The sequence below is a fragment of the Oncorhynchus gorbuscha genome, linkage group LG02 (genome assembly GCF_021184085.1).
Source record: "Oncorhynchus gorbuscha isolate QuinsamMale2020 ecotype Even-year linkage group LG02, OgorEven_v1.0, whole genome shotgun sequence".
NCBI lineage: Eukaryota > Metazoa > Chordata > Actinopteri > Salmoniformes > Salmonidae > Oncorhynchus > Oncorhynchus gorbuscha.
The window spans coordinates 64,385,941-64,410,560 of record NC_060174.1 but is presented as its reverse complement, the minus strand read 5'-3'; the positions used below and the strand labels follow the sequence as shown (position 1 = coordinate 64,410,560).

Below are 24,620 nucleotides of genomic sequence, written 5' to 3'. Positions count from 1 at the left end.
CCTGAACACAAACAAAGTGATGGTATAGAGGGGATCTTGATATTCTCTCAGGAGATGACAATATGTCTATGTTTCAATAGGCTACCTGACTGTAGATGAACTAAGTCCCTTCAGTTACCACGGTGACCATTTCTCCAAAGACCTGCAGACCCTCACCTAGACTCTGATGTCATAAGGTGAATGCACCAATTTGTAAGTCGCTCTGGATAAGAGCGTCTGCTAAATGACTTAAATGTAATGTAAATGTAGACTCTGTCCTAAAGCCCATCCCACCAGAGACCTGCAGCCCCTCCCCTAGACTCTGTCCTAAAGCCCATTTCACCAGAGACCTGCAGCCCCTCCCCTAGACTCTGTCCTAAAGCCCATTTCACCAGAGACCTGCAGCCCCTCCCCTAGACTCTGTCCTAAAGCCCATTTCACCAGAGACCTGCAGCCCCTCCCCTAGACTCTGTCCTAAAGCCCATTTCACCAGAGACCTGCAGCCCCTCCCCTAGACTCTGTCCTAAAGCCCATTTCACCAGAGACCTGCAGCCCCTCCCCTAGACTCTGTCCTAAAGCCCATTTCACCAGAGACCTGCAGCCCCTCCCCTAGACTCTGTCCTAAAGCCCATTTCACCAGAGTGTAATCATCTTCATCTGAGATAACAAACACAAACATGAAGTGTACGTGTGTGTTAGAGACAAAAGAATGTCGGAAAGTATTGTAGTCAGTGCCAACTTACTGAGTGTGTGTGTTACAAGAGACTGACCAGTGCACCCACTCCCTCCTTCCTCTAATTCCATCCCATATATCTGTACCAAATATCAGATGTGAACCTCAGAGGAATCAGATGGTTCAGATATGTGGTGAACAATCAACTAGCCTAATTGTCATCCTTTTTTCCCAGACTTCAACTCCATTGAAAAGAGTGGGGGATAATAGCCCTGTTTTTTTAAGCATTAGGCTAATAATAAGCATGTTGAATGATTTCTTAGTTCAAAATCAGAAATAGACTAGTGAGTAGAGCCTAAGAATATCGATTAATTGACTTCTCAAAAACCCCCTTTACAAACCAAGCAGAGTTTTACAGCTGCGTTTTCTTTTTCCCATAGCCGATAACCTATGGAGTAGGCCTAAATGTGTGCACTCACCTACCCCGCAGCGCGAGATATCATCCTCTAGGCCCCCGCCCACCAAACTGGTCCGCTGACGCAGCTCCCGCAGTTCGATCTGCATCTCCCTGATGCGGTTGGACTGCAGGACCATCATGCAGCCAAGAACACCGACGCCGCGTACAGGAGATATGTGCCATGAACATTTACTGTTCAACTGTTTGTCTTTATGTCACACAGGCGATCGCAACTGCTGCAGGGATGAGGGGTTGGCCGTCCCTTGTCAATGAAGGCTTTGTAAGGGCTGTAATGATCCTGTTATATGTTAGGCTACCTTCATTTTCTGAACGTCATCATGACAGAATGGGCTCGAGGAATTATTGATCCCATCATTTGGGAAACAATGACTCAGGGATTCTATAATTACAAAATAACTTACATGAAGACTTGGAGGACGTGTGAAAAAAAAGTGATAGACGACAGTGGGCCTATAAAATGCCCTTGGGACAATCCTCCATTGAAGTCTAAAGCAACGTTTCATGCTCATTTTTAAATTAAATGTGCATAATACAATTTGTTTTGAGAAAGACAGTGACCAAGAAAGGCAAGTTGCTGATAAAAACAACTGATTTTAATAACTGAACACAGTTCAGTGGGTGTGCAGCACTATACGTTATAATAAATGGATTTATATGCTTGGCTCTCGAGGGAAATGGCTTACCGCACAGCATATTCCCCTTGAAAGCCAAACATAAATAAAGATATAAATGTCTAGTCAGGTTGTCTGGGTTTGACAGAACAAGGTCAAAGTCCTTTAAGAGATAGACTCAGTTGAAGGCCGAGGCCGCTAGTCTCCCACTTCACTACCTCAAAAACTGCCTCGCCAGCCCTTCGAGAACTGAAAGCCTTCTCAAACAAGAGGAATGGTCTCGCTGTCAAAACAGCAGTGAAGTGAGCAGCCAAGGCAAATCACTTAGCGTTTGTTTTCTCTAATATATTTCCTCATATAAAGCTCCCCAGTTCAAGACCATACTAGTCACACTCACTTGGAATGCAAATGAAAATGTTAAGTTTTCTGTATTTATTTCCTCATTGTCTGGCTATCCGGTATAAAATGAACTGTCCAAGTGTTGTACATCGTTTTTAAGCTGTAAAATCTGAACAAATGTAATGTAACAACACAAAACATTTCCCTCAAACTCTTAATCTGATCAATACAAACTATTTCCCCTTTATACAATGTGAACTGCTTTGGATAAATAAATTAAAAATACAATTACTACTCTGCAGTGTGCCCATTGCCCCAGAATTCATTATGGGACAGACAAGGGCCAATGCCATCCCCCCTTGGCTTGTCGATCAGCAGTTGCAAGGACAAATGACATCATCGTACTCCCGCCAGGAGCAAGATGGGATGCTTGTTCAAGTCCTCCAAAGAGACTCTGCAAAGACATCACAGTAGAATAAGGGATATTCACACTTGCTGATCAATAGAGCTCTGTCTCCTGCAGAGGTCCCCAATGTGCTGCATCGCTGCTGCCACTCTGGCTTGCTCCCCCTGGTTGCCCTTTTGCTGCTCCCCTGTCCTCCCCTTCTTCTTCCGGCCCATCAGTTCAGCTGGAGGGTAGTTTCCCAAGACCCAGCCTTCCTCCTTTTGTTACCTCCCTATCCTGCTGGAGGTGCTTCTGCCATGACCACACCAACCTTCTGTGCACGCAATGAACAACAAACAAACTCTTTACCTCAATCATAGGGGGTTGTACCAATTAAACATAAGGCAGCCCCAGTGAAACGCATGTCTAGGCTACTAAGTCATAGGCTAATCGTCTGTGGTTTACTCACTAGAGGCCTTCAGGTTTGTTTTAGTACCTCGGCATCTGAAAAGGGCTGTAGGATGTGGCGGGCTCAGGAGACACTTCTTCATTAATGAAACAACAGATACAGACCTCTATCAGTAAGAGTGCTGGACTGGAGCATTTACAAACATTGATTGCATACTGTATGTGTTTATAATAGAGTGAGGTTGTTGGTGGTGAGTCATCTTGGTTGACATAGAATCCTGTGGCAGAAATCTTCTTTGCTCTGTGACAGGGAGCTAGACTGTGGGGGAGGAGGTCTGGGCTCAGTCTCAATCTCGGAACTCTGAAGCGGAACGACCTTGGACCTCCGGAGGGTGTGGAAAACACTTGAACATTGTCGAGCAACAACACAATGCAAGCTTCTTATTATCTGAAATAATGGCTTATCTTTTGAAATTATACATCCTGAGTTCTTGCAACTTAAGCAACTCACTTGGCAAAGGAGAGGAATCAAAGTGCCCTCTTCAAAAATGAAAGTTACAGACCGCACAAATATCATAACCACCCAAAATGCTAACCTCCCCTGTTATTGTAATGGTGAGAGGTTAGCTTGTCTTGGGGGTATGATATTTGTGCGTCTGTAACTTTCTCACTCATCATTATTCACGATTCATCTAAGACTGTCCGTAATCATGGTAGCATCCACATTAATGTAGAAGTGTTTAGAAACATATTCTATTCTTATTTACAAAAAGTGCTGTAATTTTTAAACGGTTCATCTGATATGGATGAAAATTCCCTCAAATTAAAGCTGACAGTCTGCACTCTTAGCCATTGTATCATTTCAAACCCAAAGTGCTGGAGTAAAGAGCCAAAACAACAACAAAAAATGTGTCACCGTCCCAATACCCCTGTATATGCCATTGAAGTAGCAGGCGCTTTTATCCAAAGTGCCAACAGAGAGTTCATGCATTTTCCTATGTGACCCCAGTGGGAGTCGAACCCACAACTCTGGTATTGCTTGGGCAATGCTCTTTCTAACTGAGCCACACAAGACCACTACAAAAATAAGTACAATACAATACTGTAAAATAAAATACAAGATTACAATACAGGTAGAAGGTGTATGATTGCCATGCCCAGAAACATGCCATCCTCCTCCAGGCCATGGATAAGGTATGCAATGACATGACATCAGTCCAGACTTACAGTGGGGCAAAAAAAGTATTTAGTCATCCACCAATTGTGCAAGTTCTCCCACTTAAAAATATGAGAGAGGTCTGTAATTGTCATCATAGGTACACTTCAACAATGACAGACAAAATTAGAAGAAAAAAATCCAGAAAATCACATTGTAGGATTTTTAATGAATTTATTTGCAAATTGTGGTGGAAAATAAGTATTTGGTCACCTACAAACAAGCAAGATTTTGTCTCTCACAGACTTGTAACTTCTTCTTTAAGAGGCTCCTCTGTCCTCCACTCATTACCTGTATTAATGGCACCTGTTTGAACTTGTTATCAGTATAAAAGACACCTGTCCACAACCTCAAACAGTCACCCTCCAAACTCCACTATGGCCAAGACCAAAGAGCTGTCAAAGGACACCAGAAACAAAATTGTAGACCTGCACCAGGCTGGGAAGACTGAATCTGCAATAGGTAAGCAGCTTGGTTTGAAGAAATCAACTGTGGGAGCAATTATTAGGAAACGGAAGACATACAAGACCACTGATACTCCCTCGATCTGGGGCTCCACGCAAGATCTCACCCCGTGGGGTCAAAATGATCACAAGAACGGTGAGCAAAAATCCCAGAACCACACGGGGGGACCTAGTGAATGATCTGCAGAGAGCTGGAACCAAAGTAACAAAGCCTACCATCAGTAACACACTAAGATGCCAGGGACTCAAATCCTGCAGTGCCAGACTAGTACCCCTGCTTAAGCCAGTACATGTCCAGGCCCATCTGAAGTTTGCTAGAGAGCATTTGGATGATCCAGAAGAAGATTGGGAGAATGTCATATGGTCAGATGAAACCAAAATATAACGTTTTGGTAAAAACTCAACTCGTTGTGTTTGGAGGATAAAGAATGCTGAGTTGCATCCAAAGAACACCATATCTACTGTGAAGCATGGGGGTGGAAACATCATGCTTTGGGGCTGTTTTTCTGCAAAGGGACCAGGACGACTGATCCGTGTAAAGGAAAGAATGAATGGGGCCATGTATCGTGAGATTTTGAGTGAAAACCTCCTTCCATCAGCAAGGGGATTGAAGATGAAACATGGCTGGGTCTTTCAGCATGAAAATAATCCCAAACACACCGCCCGGGCAACGAAGGAGTGGCTTCGTAAGAAGCATTTCAAGGTCCTGGAGTGGCCTAGCCAGTCTCCAGATCTCAACCCCATAGAAAATCTTTGGAGGGAGTTGAAAGTCTGTGTTGCCCAGCAACAGCCCCAAAACATCACTGCTCTGGAGGAGATCTGCATGGAGGAATGGGCAAAAATACCAGCAACAGTGTGTGAAAACCTTGTGAAGACTTACAGAAAATGTTTGACCTCTGTCATTGCCAACAAAGGGTATATAACAAAGTATTGAGATAAACTTTCATTATTTACCAAATACTTATTTTCCACCATAATTTGCAAATAAATTAATTAAAAATCCTACAATGTGATTTTCTGGATTTTTTTTCTCATTTTGTCTGTCATAGTTGAAGTGTACCTATGATGAAAATTACAGGCCTCTCATCTTTTTAAGTGGGAGAACTTGCACAATTGGTGGCTGACTAAATACTTTTTTGCCCCACTGTATGTCAGGCTTGGATTCAAAATGCCAAAAGATTTTCCCCCAGGCGCATGAACAAAGAAGACATTTGTCAACGAGAACCTATGGCCAAAAGCTCAAGGCAGACTTGATGCAAACTAGTGCCTGCTAAACGTAGTTTGCTTCATTCATTTAATTTGTTTTATTTAATTACCTTACTCCTATGTTGTAATTATATCTGATCAATATATGTATTTTTTAAATCAATAACCAGGTTTCCATCTACAGTTTATGCTTGTAAAGTCATACCGTACATATAAAAATAGCCGTGATGGAAACAGGTAGTTAAGGTACAATTTAATAAAATGCCGATAATTAATTTGTTCGACATGGTGGGATCTTTTTGTGTCTAACATTTATGCTATAAATGGTGGTGGAAATGCCTTTATTCTCAAATATTGATATAATAACCATCATTTCGAAGTAAACTTGGGAGTCACGCTATGATATGGTGTGTGTTTCTCCTACTATAAATGATGATTCACGTGGTGGTGAAAGTGAAAGGTGATCTTGATGCTCCTTTCCAATAAATAAAGATAATCCTATTCTGGTGACATGATCGATGCTTGACAAATAAAATTATTCTCGCCATTATCCATAATAATATAATTATGTAGACTAGCCTACCTCACTATCTGCGAGCTATTGGTTAGAGCGCAAGAACCAAGACAAGAGTAAGCACATTTGCTATTTAATGCATCAATTTGTGGCAAAACTATCCGTGGAGTTGAAAATGCGATTTTTATTCAGTACATGAATATTGAAGCAGAAAAATACATGTTTTTCACTACGTAGGCTACGTCACGCACTGACTTTTAGCCGCAAAAGTACGTTTGGAGGAAACACCACTGACGGGCAAATTAGCATATTTTCTTTACATACGTTTTTTAATATTTGCATGAAAATCTGTCACCAATTGGATGAAAACCTAGCTATGGACTATGAAAGATGTCTTCAATGATCACACATGGAAATGTGCTATTTTTTTGTGTACAAGTGTATGCCTAATGTGAATACAATGTAACCTTTCAGACATAGCTACCTTTCCGTTTATGTTTGTCTAATCTGCAATGTTCTTCTGACAAATTTTAGGTTAAATGGCAAAACATCCCATATTTGGACTGAATAAACTAGTTCCATTCCAGATGAATGCCCTTGTAGTGTGCTGGGGCGCTTTCTCTCAAGTCTCTTTTTTTTTTACTCTAACATGTACACACACACACACACACACACACACTTGCCTCCAGTATATTACAGTCCTTACTCATTTACTGACTCATTATTTCTCAAACATGCTCCAAGGTCAATTCTCAGTCTACTGATCCACTATCACCAAGAGAGTCCTCTGCCCAACTGTACTGTGTTAATCTGTACAGTCCGAGTTTTATCCCATATAAGAAACATTTTTCCTGTTATCCCTCATAGCATATCGTGTGAAGTTCCACTTAATTTCCAGGAAATAATATCAAATAGGGAACAGACATGAGAACAAATGTATTCACGTTTCAGTATTTTTTTAATTACAACCAGATCTGACTTTATAAAAACGACACCGGACTAGGTTTAAAGCTTATGTGAATGGACTTGAAGGGGGGGGGGGGAAATCGTCTGCACAGCAACTTCCCTCTGCTCCTTGTCTAGGTGTTGGAGAATTTGGGCAGCTGGTGTCCCAAAACAACTCGTCTCTCCAGGCCCTCCTCTGTGATGGCTGCCAGACGGGCCACTCCTCCACTAGAACCATCCCGCTCCATGGCAAGTGCCAGGGCTGTACGGAGAGGGATGTTAACAACACAGCCTGTGTCCCAACACGTCACATATTCTACTATGAAGTGGTCATGATTCATGAGTGAAAAGAGATTAGAAAAGCAGTAGCTGAAGGGATTTGAAACAACCGAATGACATTGTGAAGAGCAGAGGTGGGTTACAGGGGCTGCTGTGTGTGCAGGCATTTGTTCAAGCACAACTGACTCAAACGAATCAACTTGTCGTGTAATCAGGGTGTTCGATTTAAAACACCACCTAGTTGGCATATTTCAATCAGCTTTGTTACTGCAGGGCTTGAACAAAAGCCTGCACACACTGCGGCTCTCCAGGACCAGAATTACCCCCCACTATTGATAATTTTTAGCAGCTCCTCTTATCCAGACTTACAGTAGTGAGTCATTTCGTAGCTCCACTTATCCAGAGCGACTTGCAGTAGTGAGTCATTTAGCAGCTCCTCTTATCCAGACTTACAGTAGTGAGTCATTTCGCAGCTCCACTTATCCAGAGCGACTTGCAGTAGTGAGTCATTTAGCACCTCCACTTATCCAGAGCGACTTGCAGTAGTGAGTCATTTAGCACCTCCACTTATCCAGAGCGACCAGTAGTGAGTCATTTAGCACCTCCACTTATCCAGAGCGACTTGCAGTAGTGAGTCATTTAGCACCTCCACTTATCCAGAGCGACTTGCAGTAGTGAGTCATTTAGCACCTCCACTTATCCAGAGCGACTTGCAGTAGTGAGTCATTTAGCACCTCCACTTATCCAGAGCGACTTGCAGTAGTGAGTCATTTAGCACCTCCACTTATCCAGAGCGACTTGCAGTAGTGAGTCATTTAGCACCTCCAGCGACTTGCAGTAGTGAGTCATTTAGCACCTCCACTTATCCAGACTTGCAGTAGTGAGTCATTTAGCACCTCCACTTATCCAGAGCGACTTGCAGTAGTGAGTCATTTAGCACCTCCACTTATCCAGAGCGACTTGCAGTAGTGAGTCATTTAGCACCTCCACTCCACTTATCCAGAGCGACTTGCAGTAGTGAGTCATTTAGCGACAGCTCCACTTATCCAGAGCGACTTGCAGTAGTGAGTCATTTAGCAGCTCCACTTATCCAGAGCGACTTGCAGTAGTGAGTCATTTAGCAGCTCCACTTATCCAGAGCGACTTGCAGTAGTGAGTCATTTAGCAGCTCCACTTATCCAGAGCGACTTGCAGTAGTGAGTCATTTAGCAGCTCCACTTATCCAGAGCGACTTGCAGTAGTGAGTCATTTAGCACCTCCAGTCATTTAGCACCTCCACTTATCCAGAGTGACTTGCAGTAGTGAGTCATTTAGCACCTCCACTTATCCAGAGCGACTTGCAGTAGTGAGTCATTTAGCACCTCCACTTATCCAGAGCGACTTGCAGTAGTGAGTCATTTAGCAGCTCCACTTATCCAGAGCGACTTGCAGTAGTGAGTCATTTAGCAGCTCCACTTATCCCGACTTGCAGTAGTGAGTCATTTAGCACCTCCACTTATCCAGAGCGACTTGCAGTAGTGAGTCATTTAGCACCTCCACTTATCCAGAGCGACTTGCAGTAGTGAGTCATTTAGCACCTCCACTTATCCAGAGCGACTTGCAGTAGTGAGTCATTTAGCACCTCCACTTATCCAGAGCGACTTGCAGTAGTGAGTCATTTAGCAGCTCCACTTATCCAGAGCGACTTGCAGTAGTGAGTCATTTAGCAGCTCCACTTATCCAGAGTGACTTGCAGTAGTGAGTCATTTAGCAGCTCCACTTATCCAGAGCGACTTGCAGTAGTGAGTCATTTAGCAGCTCCACTTATCCAGAGCGACTTGCAGTAGTGAGTCATTTAGCACCTCCACTTATCCAGAGTGACTTGCAGTAGTGAGTCATTTAGCACCTCCACTTATCCAGAGCGACTTGCAGTAGTGAGTCATTTAGCAGCTCCACTTATCCAGAGCGACTTGCAGTAGTGAGTCATTTAGCAGCTCCACTTATCCAGAGTGACTTGCAGTAGTGAGTCATTTAGCAGCTCCACTTATCCAGAGCGACTTGCAGTAGTGAGTCATTTAGCAGCTCCACTTATCCAGAGCGACTTGCAGTAGTGAGTCATTTAGCAGCTCCACTTATCCAGAGCGACTTGCAGTAGTGAGTCATTTAGCAGCTCCACTTATCCAGAGCGACTTGCAGTAGTGAGTCATTTAGCAGCTCCACTTATCCAGAGTGACTTGCAGTAGTGAGTGCATACTTTAATATTTTTTTTTGTACTGGTTCATTGCGGGAATCGAACCCACAACCCTGGCGCTGCATGCTCTACCAACTGAACTACACGGGACTGTCAAACACTGGCCGTACTCACCCTGGGTACAGAAGTGAAGGCACTCTTCCTTGGTCATTCCAGGCTTGTAGTTAGAATCCATGAAGCCATAGATGTAGGAGCTACCAGAACCCCCTACTGACACTGGTTGCCTCACTATCATCCCTCCCATTGGGACTGTGTACACCTGGGGAAGAGGGAAGGGTCACAACAATTCTTTGAGAGTAGGGGAAAGTGGTTAGAGTATATGATCCAAATACAGATGCTGGGAACTCACCTGTCCACCCCTTCTTTTGTCCCAGCCAGCCACAATGATGCCAGCCATCATCTCCTCTCTGTATCTGTAGCACATCTGCTGGAAGAGGTTGGCTGCCGTTTGCACAAGTGGAGGCTCATCCAGCTCAATACTGCAGCAGGTCCAGAGAAGTTATATTTAATGGTGAATAAATGTAGGATCAGACACGCTTGAGACAATATTTTTGAGTGGTATCGAGAGACACACTATTGCTGTGTGCTGAGGAGTTATTTTAGTGTAGAGGTATTTGTCAATGTTGAAGTAACCAATTATTTTAAAAAAATATATATATATATTTTTTTTAAAGTCATACAACCTAGGCCCTACGGTGTTACCTGTGAAAGCCCAGCTGGTAGGTGACTGCATCAGCAACAGCCTGTGTGTCAGCTGCAGACCCAGAGCGGCAGCAGAAGATGTGGTCGTGAATGGGAGTCAACTTGTCAGTAACTCGATTGGCAATGTAAGCGCTAACAAACAGATGCAAAAGAGAAGGATTGTGACTTTTAGGTTGTACTGGCCGTAAAGGCACATTACGATTTTTTTGCGTGGGAAAGAGGCCAACTTATTAATCAGTCAGCTAGTATTGCGATTACCTAGATCAGGAAGCAAGCAAGAGACCAACATTTAGCTACTTGATATAAAGTAACTCACCCGGTTGTTGTTCGGGAGTCAGCACCAATCACAACCCCTCCATCAAACTCCACTGCCATTATGGTTGTCTGCAAATAGACATGAATAATCAGTACTCTATCGCTTTATTTAGGGGGAAATCATCTCAGTGACATTAGCTATGTAGAAGAGAACAATGACTAACTGGCTAGCAACTTCATGATCTAGCATTGCCTGGAAACCAGACGTTGAATTGACATGTAATTCTACTTTCCCGTGGATGCATTGTCTCACATTCCTACCACACAGACAACCGGCAATGTACGTTAACATGCCATTGTATTCAACCTTCTGGCTTGTTGAGGTCGTGAGCGCAAACTACCCGGATTCAAACGCTAATTTCTTCCCGACAATTAAATTCAACGTCGGGTTTCCAGGCAAGATCTGTAAAATGCTGTGACCAGCTAACTAACTTTACATAGACGAGCGCTTCTGCGGTCTCATTGTTATCTAAGATAGCTAGCTAGCCACGTAAACGGCGTTCAGCTTGGGCAACTCACTTAAACATAAGTAAGATGAACGGTGCTATATTCAATATCCTCACCCCAGTGCTAACTTCTTCTTGTGCCCATTCTGGTACAAAATCATGTGTACGAAAAGCATTTTCTGAACGTCCCGCTGACATGTACGCAGCCATCTTGAACAGCTCAATAATGCTCTTCTTTGTTGGTGGACAGGTTTAGTTTAACATATTCTGTTGTGCTGAATATCGCCACCTTCTGAATTGCATGAGTAACGTTACGTAAACTCCAGGGGTAGGGGGTTCTAGGTGATAGACACTGATAGATAATGATTGGACTATCTATGACAAGGTCAAATGCCAGACTTACTAGAAGTATTATTTTAGGCTTTAATAACATGATACGAAGGGAATTGTCAAAACAATATTCTCAGTAAGAATGTTTCAAACAGAAGCGCTCTTTGGTAGGATCTGCTTTACGTTATTCCTTAGGGGGGAGGTTTTGCTCCAGTACTTTTGCTATTGATTGGGTTGGTGGTTAAAAACATGTAGTGGGATTCATGTGGGACCAGGGAAAAGCTTTGCAACAAATCAAATCAAATTCTATTGTCCACGTCCACAGATTTGCAGATGTTATCGCATATATATATTCCAGACTCAGACATTGCTCATTCTGATATTTCTTTCTTTTTACTTTTCCAATTATCTGTGTATTGTTTTGTATTGCTGGGTATTACTGCACTGTTGGCACTAGAAACACAAGCATTTCGCTGTATACACAGAACCAGTCAAAGGTTTGGACACACCTTTTCTTTATTTTTTACTATTTTATATATTGCAGAATAATAGTGAAGACATCAAAACTATGAAATAACACATATGGAATAATGTTGTAGACAAAAAAGTGTTAAACAAATCTAAATATATTTTAGATTTGAAATTCTTCAAAGTAGCCACCCTTTGCCTTGATGACAGCTTTGCAGACTCTTGGCATTCTCTCAACCAGCTTCACCTGGAATGATTTTCCAACAGTCTTGAAGGAGTTCCCACATATTCTGAGCACTTGTTGGCTGCCTTTCCTTCTCTCTGCGGTCATCTCAATTGGGTTGAGTTCGGTTGATTGTGGAGGCCAAGTCATCTTATGGCAGGACTCCATTACTCTCCTTCTTGGTCAAATAGCCCTTACACAGCCTGGAGATGTGTTGGGTCATTGTCCTTTTGAAAAACAAATGATAGTCCCACTAAGCGCAACCAGATGGGATGGCATATCACTGCAGAATGCTGGTTAAGTGTGCCTTGAATTCTAAATTAATTACTGACAGTGTCACCAGCAAAGCACCCCCACACCATCACACCTCCTCATCCATGCTTCATGGTGGTAACCACACATTCGGAGATCATCCGTTCACCTACTCCATTCACCGTCTCACAAAGACACGGCGGATGAGAAAAAATAAGGCAAAGGGTGGCTATTTGAAGAATCTAAAATCTAAAATATATTTTGATTTGTTTAACACTTTTTTGTGTCGACAACATCATTCCATATGTGTTATTTCATAGTTTTGATGTCTTCACTATTATTCTACAATGTAGAAAATAGTAAAAAATTAAGAGAAAACATTGAATGAGTAGATGTGTCCAAACTTTTGACTGGTACTATATATATATATATATATATATAAACCAGGAGTAACACAGCATAGACCAGGAGTAACACAGCATAAACCAGGAGTAACACAGCATAAACCAGGAGTAACACAGCATAGACCGGGAGTAACACAGCATAGACCAGGAGTAACACAGCATAGACCAGGAGTAACACAGCATAAACCAGGAGAAACACAGCATAGACCAGGAGTAACACAGCATAAACCAGGAGTAACACAGCATAGACCAGGAGTAACACAGCAGAGAAATAGTCCCTACTGCCGCCTCCACAAGACAAACTGATGAAAGTAGACCTACTGATAAATCCACTACAACAACTGAATGGGTTCTTGGGGAGTCAATGAGCTTTCAGGGAATCCATGAGTTTATCTGCACCGATGTCTGCTCATTCATTCATGCATCCAAAAGCTGTCATCAGTCAGACCCCCTGTTTTATTCAATCAGAGTTCCAGATTCCTTATGACCATGACTACATCAAGATTCAACTTTGACAGTCAATTGCTGTGTCACCATATAGGTGGAGAATGGATTTTTCAAACCGCATGTACATTAGGAGTAAACGTGTTTTCTTTAGTTTAGAATAGCAAAATATATCAAGTAAAAGTCAGGCTGTTTTGCTGTGGAAATTTGTTCTGTAAAACTTGAGCGTTCTACGAGGGCTCCGGACTAGGGGTCCACAAATGTCTCCTAGGACAGTGGGCGGGGGGTTGTAGCCTTGACAGGCTGATTGAGATGAGTCATCACTTTCTGTCATTACTTACAGTCTGGTTTCTCAGAAACGAATTTGGTTAAGGCCCCATTCTTCGAGACCTAGCGGTCCTACTGTGTGTTGCTCTGAATGTTCATGAGCCGCACGCATTTTTCTCTTTCTACTTCTTTACATATGTCTCTTACTTTTATCCTCTTCCACTTTTCTCTCACTCCTTCCCAAATAGTCTCTGGGAGATGGACAGACAGAGGAGCCCACTTCATTACATAGCAGATGCGCCCAGATGTTCCTGTACTATACTGTCCTACTTAAGCAGTGAGAGATGGAGTGGCAGCCCATAAGAGGCTTTTCTCCAATGAGGAGAGGAGATGTTCTCTCATAGAGCTCTCCTAAAGGGATCGTGTGAAAAACCAGAGCGGGCTGGGGCTCAGCCAGAACACTAGCCCAGCAGCTGCCAATAACACTCACCGCTGGACAGACGCCTGTGCCAGCTGCTGGCTTGAAGCCACCCTTTCGCTCTAGAAGCCAATGGAAGCCGGAGAGCATGTACCTCGGTTGTTATAACACATCTGCTATTCACAAGGTGGATAATATCTGAAATGATTTTGGAATCAATTGACTGTTTTTTTATACTTAGTGAAAGAGTCTGAGGTTGTCAATGCCCCAGGAAAAGGTCAGAGAACAGATCTTTAGACTCCTTGGCTGAGCTGCTATTGACTTGGCTGTAATCTCCAGAGCTGGAGATAAAGATTTGACCTCAAAATGGGACTACAGCTGATTGATGTGTAAGTAGAGGGGTTTGGTCTCCCTGTCTCCTGGTCCTCTCTTATTTTTCTTCATCTGGGTCTCCTGCTAATCTGGGCAACTGTAAACTGGTGGGTCTTCAACATAAATCCCCCTCTGTCCCTCATCTGAGAGGGAGATGAAGATTCAGATGGCTGTTTCTGTCCATCTTCAGCAAAATAAGCAATGCTCATCAGTCCATCTCTCTTGGATCTGTTTTCCCAGTGTTTGGATGTTGTTGTCACTTTAGGATTTATTTCGCTGGATTCTGGATTGTTACGTACGCCTCTTGGAGGAGGGAATGCAACACCCTGCTACATCTCAACTCCCCGTGGAGCGAAAGACATGAGAAAAGAGAAGTCAAGACTTGTTGACGTTTCACAGGTGTTTTGAATACGCGGGACCAGTGAATACTTCTTTTTTGATTGATTCTGTCTTCAATCATATCCTACTTTGTAAACCTTGCATGTGAAGGATCAGATCTGTAACAGTGACACTGGTTTACGTACAAACTTTTTGTTGTTATTCTTTGCATTAATAACACATCTGTATCATCAAGGATTCAGTCTCCAGTCTACTTTTTGGTCACATGAATGCAAAAGAAAGAGGACTTGCAAGGCAACAAGTAAGAAAGTCAGATTTGCTAAGTCAATTTCACCTCAGTCAAAATACTTTTATCAGTCATGCTTGCTGGAGGCAGAGGTGGCGGTGGCAAGGGTGGGAAGTTTTCGGTGGAGGACCTGTATGGCATCAGCAAGAAGCCCAAATCTTCGTCATCCGCTGGGGGCACAACAGCCAAGAGAGGGTCCAGGAGAGCCCAGCAGAGGAGTGAGTCAGAGATGGCCACCCAGATCCTGGAGGCCGCTCACAGGCTGGTGGAGAAACGCAGACTGGAACTGTACCTCAGAGAATGTGCAATCTCCCTGACTGACTGTGAGGCTGAACGCAGTGCCATGATATACAGGTGAGTGAGAGGGAGGAGAGAGAGAGAGAGAGAGAGAGAGAGAGAGAGAGAGAGAGAGAGAGAGAGAGAGAGAGAGAGAGAGAGAGAGAGAGAGAGAGAGAGAGAGAGAGAGAATGAAAGAAAGAAACTGCATTGAGTGATACATAGTCAAATGTTTAATGGTACAAAACATAGTCATATCCTTTCAACACCTTGCATGTCCTGTCCTGATTTAGGAGTGCACTTTCTCAGATTCAATCACTCCGTTAACTATGAGAATAGATTTCTTTAGAAATGTGTTTTAAATCTGATTTCCTAGTGTAGTGGAAGCTTTCTGATTTCACACACACATAATCAAATGAATTCTGAGAAAGATGGGATGGGATTATGTTCTTATAAGATAGAAGAGGGCATAGGGTGTAGGTTGAGACAAATCAAAACATCAGGCTTTGGGAGAGAGACAGAGAGGGGCACAGTCTGACCTCATTACTCCTGCCATCTGTGTATAATCCACTGGCTGTTTTAAAATGACATTTTGGGCATGGAGTTGTCACTTTGAATGGCCTATTGTTGGTGTGTGTGTTGTTTTTCTATTCCAGAACCAAGGTGTTTATCATCACTAGGAGATTATTTGTATGACCTAAAATATGGTGACAGATGAGCTGCTTTTGAGTAATGGTCACCTTGCAGTTACACATTTCCCCCACTAGAGACCAACAGAATGCCGGCGTGTCCTGCACAACAGGATTTTACACACAGATGGTGTAAATTATGGTTGTATGCAGAATATTTCTGGCTGTAAAATTGTATGTTTGTGCATGACAGTCTAATCATGTTACTGTTAGTAGGATGAGAGCCACCTGTCACATTTTCTGTCATCCTCTTTTTAGCCAACAACTACCGATGTCTAGCCTATTATACCCTCAGCTTGACAGGGTCCATTGAAAACTGCGGGCCTTACTGGTTAGTCGTGATTTTACAGCCATTTAAATGTATTTTTAATTTACCTTTATTTAACTAGGCAAGTCAGTTAAGACGACCTAGTTAGTTAACTGCCTGTTCAGATTTGTACCTTGTCAGCTCGGGGGTTTGAACTTGCAACATTCCGGTTACTAGTCCAACGCTCTAACCACTAGGCTGCCCTGCCGCCCCATTGTGTAATGAAACAGGCAGGGAGCAGGTCTCGAACCCTTACTTTGAAAGAGCGCGTCCTCGCGCTATCTTGCGAATCTACGTTTTACAGGAACGCGCTCACCGGACAAGCACACGCACTGTCGTGGATGCAAGGTCCGATCACTTCTGACACCGATGTAATGAAACAGGTAGGGAGCAGGTCTCGAACCCTCGACGTTCTAGCCCGAGGTCCGGCGCGCTATTGACTGAGCCTCACGAGCATGCTCGTCGATTGCCTTGTAAACCCAGGGTCGTTACAGTATACAAATGATAGGGTTATGGGTCAAAGCTTGTGGTTAAGGTCTGGGTTATGAGCACTATTAAGTAGTGTCTATTTTCAGTATCCGCAGTAGTGGTGTGAATGTTGGAACGTTTAAACGACATTGTTAATTCACGTTTAGAAAAAAAATGACAGCAGTAAGGTGAGCGCCGTCTGGTAGGGGTTTCCACTAGTTACCACAGCCACAAAGTTGATGGCTAAACTCGAGTCACACCGCATTATTTCTGCCTCATGCACAAATTCATGTTGTTACTGCTATGACCAGAGAAAGTGAAATATTCATCGATTTAAAAAAGACACAGCCGCTAATAATAACAACGCAAGCCTATCGATACACAAATGTCAGTTTTGGTAGTAGGCCTACAGTAACCGGAAAAGTTTGGGAACCACTGATTAGGGGTGGAAAAAATGACCCAATTGACCCAATTGTCATACTTGAGTAAAAGTACAAATACCTTAAGAGAAAATGACTCAAATAATAGTGAAAGTCACCCAGTAAATAACTACTTTAGTAAAAGTCTAAAAGTATATATTTGAAATATTCTTAAGTATCAAAAGTAAATGTAATTACTTAAATATACTTAAGTGTTAGAAGTAAAATTCTAAACCATTTTACATTCCTTATATTAAGCCAACCAGATGGCACCATTTTCTTGTTTTTTAAATTGGATAGCCAGGGGCCCTCTCCAACTCTCACACATCATTTAAAAACGAAGCATGTGTTTAGTGAGTCCGACAGATCAGAGGCAGTAGGGATGACCAGGAATGTTGTCTTGATAAGTGTGAATTAGACCCTTTTCATGACCTGCTAAGCATTCAAAATGTAACGAGTACATACATGTCAAAAAATATATAAATAGTCAAGTAAAGTACAGATACCCCCAAAAACTATTAAAGTAGAATTTTCAAGTATTTTTACTGAAGTACTTTACACAACTGAATACACTTTGCTACTCATTCAAAACAAGTGTTGAATAAAAAGTGTTGACAGTGCTGGCAAGAACTCACTCATAAAAACAGCAGCTTTATGTTGTTTTCGTTGACAGTCTCTCTCTATTCGTAGTTTTAAACGTTTTGAAATAACAGTATCAATTTAGGCTACTTTTCTGTGCGCTCTGGTTTTCACTAGTTACCACGAACACAAAGTCAAAATTGTCTATAAGCATATTGTAAAAATTAATAAATACAAAACTTATCTTGTTGGTCTTAATTTAATTTTACGGTTAGGCATGAGGTTAGCAGTGTGGTTAAGTTTAGGTTTAAAATCATTTGAAGAGATATTGTAGAAATTTGGCCATGCGGGCTTTATGGCTGTGGTAACTCGTGACGACCGGTACATAGCCAGGGCAGTCCTGATTTAGAATGAACTGAATTTCCCCCTAGCGGTCGCAGAACCATATCTGAATTATGAATTCACTTCATTTTATGTTTTTTTTTTTTTTTTAAGATTTAACGTTTTTTTAAATATAAAAACACACAAACATTTGTTACATCCCTAATACGAAAGGGATCTGGCCATGGTGCTGAAATGAGTACAGTTATGCTCTCCCAGTGTAAACCCTCACATAATCACTGGTCCTGAAAAACCAATAGGCTACATCAAACACTCTGCAGTACACCAAAAAAAGATATTGGAAAAAAGCAGACATTTACTTATTCCTTTACCTTTACGAACTCTCCAATGCATATTTATTCTTTATTTTGTTATTGTTATTGTTATTATTTGTAATTATTCACCTACCTCCTCGTGCCTTTTGCACACAATGTATATAGACTCTTTCTTTTTTTTCTCTACTGTGTTATTGACTTGTTTATTGTTTACTCCACGTGTAACTCTGTGTTGTTGTCTGGTCACACTGCTATGCCTTATCTTGGCCAGGTCGCAGTTGTAAATGAGAACTTGTTCTCAACTAGCCTACCTGGTTAAATAAAGGTGAAATTTAAAAAAATAATAATAATTAAAAAATCAGTTTCATTCTATAGTTACACATCATCATCCCAACTCCTCTCCTGCTTAAAGATTCCACAATATGATGTAAAATGTCATTGTGCAGCTATGAAAGGCTGTGCGATTCAGTTTCTTGGCGCTGAGATAGCTCTCTAGTGTATTAGCAGGTTACATTCATGCATCTGCTTCAACCTCATCTCTGAGCAATGAACAGATTATCTCCTCTCACTGCACATATGCACTGCTCATTGATTGGCTCGCTGAACCGAGCTATCCCTGTGTGATTGGTTGTCGCTGGTCAGTGGGCACCCGTAGACAGTCGTCTGGTGTTATCAATTGAACACGGGTTCATCCCTGTAGTTTGGGGACACTTGCTCATTTGCACGCAATGCCAGAAGGCCACCGTCATGCACTCCCATGCACAACAGCTTTACAATTATGTTATTATACACAATTCTGCAAACACAATTGAGCAGTGAAAAAGAAGCATGTATTTCACACAACTGTATATTAAATGTTGTTTCTTATGGGATATTGTGATGGCACATTTTATTTCATGAACTAAATGTGAGTACATCTCACAGGTAAATGCAAGAGAGATCAATGCTTTAGGTTTTCTTGTCACGCCCTGATTTGTTATACCTGTCCTTATGCTTGTCTCCACCCCCCCTCCAGGTGTCGCTCATCTTCCCCATTATCCCCTGTGGATTTATACCTGCGTTCTCTGTTTTTCTGTTGCCAATTTGTCTTGTTTGTCAAGTCAACCAGCATTTTGTCTCAGCTCCTGCTTTTCCTCAGTCTCTCTTCTTCTCACCCTCCTGGTTTTGACTCTTGCCTGTCCTGACTCTGAGCCCACCTGCCTGTCCTGACTCTGAGCCCACCTGCCTGTCCTGACTCTGAGCCCACCTGCCTGTCCTGACTCTGAGCCCACCTGCCTGACCTGATCCTGAGCCTGCCTGCCATCCTGTACCCTTGCCCCACTACTCTGGATTATCGACCTCTGCCTGTCTTGACCTGTCGTTTGTCTGCCCCTGTTGCTGTAATAAACATTGTTACTTCAACACCGTCTGCATTTGAGTCTTACCTGAAATGTGATATTGCTTTTAGAATCACTGATTTGTTTTGATCTCCCAGAGCACGCCAGCCATCTCGCCCATATACCCAGTGACTTATGTCATGATTCCTTCAAAAGCCAATTAGGCAGAATGAGAGCTGTCACCACCATTCACTGATTGCACTGTATATCCTCATCCCCACATTCACTCATATCTGCCAAAAGTATTAGGCTGCATAATATACAGTACCACTTCCTCATAAACTGTGGAAGTAATTAAGAGATCCTTCGACTGCATGCCTGTGTTTCAGTATGGAGAAGGGACAAGCAGGAGATAGGGTGACAGACAGAGATACCATGACGAATGGGGGGAAGGGGGATCCTCAGTCAATATGCTTGAGTGTGAGTAGGGTTTATATTATAAACGGGGTGGCTTAACAGACCTGCATGTGCGTGTTTCTTGAGTATCGAATTTAAGGCTGCCATGCAGTTCAGGTTTATCGATGTGTATGCGTATGCACCAGTGAAAGGGATTTGAGATGTTTTTCATGCGACCCCCCACCCTGAATTGTGCTATAGATTCATGCAGAATAATGTATGTTATATGCATGTGTTAGAAAGCACCCATTCTGTTTAATGCGTAAACTACACACACACACACACACACACACACACACACACACACACACACACACACACACACACACACACACACACACACACACACACACACACACACACACACACACAGAGAGAGAGAGAGAGAGAGAGAGAGAGAGGCGCCTCTCCCAATAATCGATTTTACGTGTCGTGATTAACACTTTGGGAGCCTCTGCAATGAGAACCAGGGATTGGAATTATAATCCTGAAGAGAATTAGCCATCATCATCATCATCAACAGCTCAAATGAGACCGCTGGACACAATAACATAGTAGCGTCGCTTTATGCATTTGATTATATAGTCTCAATGCTGCCCACCAATTATGCTGTGAAATGGTAACCTAATGCCACGGGGATCCTGTTTTGATGAGGAAAATGAATAGCCTGACGGATATCCGACAGAGATTATAGCAGTTATGAAATTGACAATATTCAAAGTGGATGAAATTAGCACGCCATTTGGCAGTGCTGATGTTGCCTTTTCTGCACCAGTTCGATGTCGTTGCGTGAGGCTGGGCACTACATATAGGAAAGACATTGGATGTGTGCATGCGAAGACCATGGTGTTTTTGCGCGTGTTGAATTCTGTGAGCCTGTGAGATGTAGCACATCCCCGGTTTTTATTCGCTGCATTTGCGTCGAAACATGCAATGCGACCCGAGGTGTGAGAAAAATGCCTGTAGCTCATGTCGTTGTTGCGCCGCACCCCGGGTCTCTAGCTGGGCTCGACAACGATTGACTAACCTCAGTTTGTAGCTGAAGAGGAGACAAGCAAGTTGACGAATGCTTTACCACCCTACCTTTTTAATTTGTAGCAAAAACATATAGCAAGCATCTTCCTCGCCTCCAGGATCTTTCCGGATGTCTCTGCAAGACTAGGCAAATCAGCCGGTTTGTTTTAAGTGAGGAATCTGTTGCGCTCCTGTGCCGTGGAGAGCGCGGCTGGAGAGGTAGCCTACCCCAGCCCGTGGAACTGCTTGATCAGCCTCCGACTACGAGCCGAGGACCACACTGTATACCAGCTCCCCGCTGATGATGAGAGGAATGTTCTCACTAGAAACCTCTTGAGACTGAGCAACACCAGACAGGAGAGGAGAGACGGAGACAGACCAGACGCTGACTCTGCGTGCCAGGTTAGGGCCTGGAATCTTGCCGGCGCCTGTGGATCTGGCTCAAAAATACAAAACTTCCCTGTTTGGGCATTTGTCTGGACAGGGACATCCTCACTGTACAAGCAGCTTGACTTTGTAGCAGCAATTTTGCAGACATTAGTAGTTTGCGGTCAGACCCTAAGCAGCATCCCAAAGAGCCTCTCCAGGGGCCAATTTAGTGAACCAGAGACTAGGCAGTGGTCACTATGCAGGTTTCTTTCGCCTGCACTGAGCACAACCTGAAGAGCCGCAGTGAGGACCGACTATGTGGCCTTCGCACCGCGCCACCCCCTGGGGGAGGTGGTGGAGGGAGCAACCAAGGGGGTAATGGCAACTACAACACCCATGGCTCAGCCAAGCCCAGGGAGCAGTTGGGGTCCCGCCCGGTTCCCCAGGGCCATGCCCACATGAAGGAAGCCATAGGGCGCCACAGCAGTATGAAATACAGGTGAGCATGGGGGAGGGAGGGGTACGGGGAGGGTTGCTGAATATTTGGGGTGGAGAGTGAAAGGGCATGCCAACAGAGGTGGCACAGACAGACTGGGAGGGTATCTGATTCAATGAGTGAATGAGAGTTTTCATGTTGTGTCTGAAGAGCGATGAAGTCTCATTGACCTCCACTTAAATGATGGATCATTATGATGAAGGACTCAGACACAGCCCTCTCTCTGGAACATGACGGCAACTCAGGTTACCCCACTTTCACTTACCATGAAGGGCCTCTCAGACAGCCGGCTATTGCATTTCAATTGACACCTGAGTTGTAGTGGACGGGGAACAACTATGTTAGGATTACATCATTTACGTGGCTGGGAGTGTTTGTTCTTAGTGTTTCTCGTGTCTATTTTTACATATGTGTGTAAGCTACTGTGTGAAATCACAACAGCCTCAACCATATATAAGCATAGAATTCATCCAGCTGTGAGCGTCATAGTGGAAATTCAGTCATATTCATTCATTTGATAGGATAAGCGTCACCAGATAAGAACAACAATGGGACTGTTTCAAATGTCACATATTGTCATATTGAAATACTACAGACAGATCTGTATTCCCTTTTAGCCTGTTCCAGAATAAGATGGAGTGTGATAGAGCAGTGAGTAGTCGTTAAACAGATTGACAGCTGCCTACGTCAGAGGAGAGAATCATTCCCGATCCACGGTCCCCCCGTGTTATTCTGGATAGGCAATGAAAATGCCCCTTAGCTCAATCGTGACACCATTCTCTTCACTCAATTAGGTTTTCATTTAAGAGGCCATTTAAATAGGGAATGAAGCAGAAGAGGAAATGGGATGCCAGGACGTGGTGTTTTATGTCATTTGTGCATACTGCATATTGATATAATTGGATAGGGAATAACAACCTGATTAGTGGGTTTCTGTCATTGGGTTGGTTTTGAAATGAGCACGCAGCCCATAAGGCCATTGTGTCTAGTGCCTAGTGCCCACAGTGTGCGTGTGTGTTATTTTCAAAGCTGCAGACATCCCTGGTCCTTACCAGACTCCCTCTGCCGGAGAACTCATCCCCAAATTCACCCTGCTGCCACCACCATCGCCTCCAGGGAACAGTGTCACTAAGCCCCACATGCAACGGTTACTTATCAGAGAGAACTTTTTTTTTTTTTTTTTTACGTTTTTTTATTACTCGTCTGAAACATTCATTTGACATTAAAATGAACTTAGACTAGGAAATCCCTTTCCCTCGCTAACTACAATGGACAGCGAAGACTATGCCAGTCTGGCCCAAAACAAGCTTAATCAGCATCAGTGTCACTGTCCCACCATCATAACATGGCGTTACCGCACACAAATATCTGCTAGGGTCATTTCAGTTCTCGTAGGGAAAACAGCAGACAGTGGTGATAGTGATTGGAGTGAGCTCCCCTGTGTTGACTGTGTGAGCCTTTCTCGTTCCGCATGTCGTCATCCACTCTGAGGGAAACAGCTGAGAAAGGGGAGTGGAGGTGGAGGTTGGAGAACTCACTTCCTCCCTCCTCCCGCCGTCTCCCTTTTCTCTGCATGTTCCCTAATTGCATATACTAACTCATTAGCCAGATCATTCATCGGAGCTGAGAGGGACTCCTCTTTGGCAGGTCGCAAAATAACACTGACCACCACTCCCATTAACTCTGTCGGTCTGTCTTGTCTTTTTCTTTCTCTCTATAATGTTGTCTCTCACTCTCTCTCTCACTCTTACTCTCACTCCTGTCTTCCTGTCTCCTCTCTAATTCTCTCGTCCTCTCTCTCCACCATTCCACCCCTCCCGTGATCTGTCTCCCCTCTCTCTTTTTCCTCTCGTACACTCCCTTCAGCTCCTCTTCTTAGTCAACACTTGCGGTGCATTGCAGCATTCTCTGCACAGGAGCTGGGAGAAGCTGTTATGTGTAGCCTAGCGGTTAAGAGCATTGGGCCAGTAACCGAAAGGTCCCTGGTTCAAATCCCAAGCCAACTAGGTGAAGAATCAGTCAATGTTCCCTGGAGCAAGGCCCTTAACCCTAGTTGCCCCTGTAAGTTGCTCTGGATAAGAGTGTCTGCTAAATGACTCATAAGAGCATCTGCTAAATGACTCAAATGTATGTTTAATGTTGACTTTCAAATATAATGTCAGTTGTAAAAGACTGTGCATGCCTTAGTATGTATGTATGGGCATGTTTCTTTGGTGTTGTGTGATGCGTTAAAGCATTCCTTTGGGTGCTGCTTACGTGATACGGTATGTACAAATATTACATGTATGTTGTTCCAGTTTGAGATGAAACTCCTCTGTCTAGTTGTATGTTCCAGTTGTGTGAGTGTGCTGATCTGAGTTGGAGCAGATCCATCACTGATTGTTCATCAAAACAGCCATCTCATATATAAGAGATTCCAGGATTAGAAGAGCCACTGATGGAAGTGTGACAGGGGAACAGGGTTATTGATGACGTTAAGGTTGTTAGTAGAAGTTGGTGGGAGTAGAGTAGAGGGTGTATTTGTGGTAGGAGGGCAGAGGGCGTGTGCCTGTGAGCATGCATGCTAGTGCCTGTGTGTGTGT

At 43.3% G+C, this 24,620-nt stretch overlaps 2 protein-coding genes across 10 annotated transcripts in view; one reads left to right on the top strand and one right to left on the bottom strand.

The window, feature by feature from the left end:
- Positions 1-7,212: 7,212 nt before the first annotated feature.
- Positions 7,213-21,396, bottom strand: LOC124007117 (proteasome subunit beta type-6-like). Of its 3 annotated transcripts, none has more exons than XM_046317455.1 (6): positions 21,243-21,396; positions 10,746-10,813; positions 10,430-10,561; positions 10,077-10,206; positions 9,842-9,986; positions 7,213-7,480 (listed from the first exon to the last, which is right to left on the bottom strand). In XM_046317455.1, the coding sequence occupies exons 1-6, from the start codon at positions 21,264-21,266 to the stop codon at positions 7,353-7,355; spliced, it is 627 nt and encodes a 208-aa protein (XP_046173411.1). In that variant the 5' UTR covers positions 21,267-21,396; the 3' UTR covers positions 7,213-7,352. The 3 variants fall into 3 exon arrangements, with proteins under 3 accessions (XP_046173411.1, XP_046173401.1, XP_046173394.1); XM_046317445.1 differs by lacking the exon at positions 21,243-21,396 and adding an exon at positions 15,042-15,083; XM_046317438.1 differs by lacking the exon at positions 21,243-21,396 and adding an exon at positions 11,308-11,447.
- LOC124007086 (voltage-gated potassium channel subunit beta-3-like) overlaps positions 14,039-24,620 on the top strand; it is a 43,672-nt gene continuing 33,090 nt past the window's right edge. For 3 of the 7 annotated variants that reach the window (XM_046317377.1, XM_046317393.1, XM_046317385.1), the window contains exon 1: positions 14,040-15,347. In XM_046317377.1, coding sequence (XP_046173333.1) covers positions 15,067-15,347 — 281 coding nt within the window. In that variant the 5' untranslated portion in view covers positions 14,040-15,066. Of the gene's footprint in view, positions 15,348-20,540; positions 22,042-24,620 lie in introns of those variants that run through there. The other 4 variants (XM_046317427.1, XM_046317419.1, XM_046317402.1 and 1 more) reach the window with 3 other exon arrangements.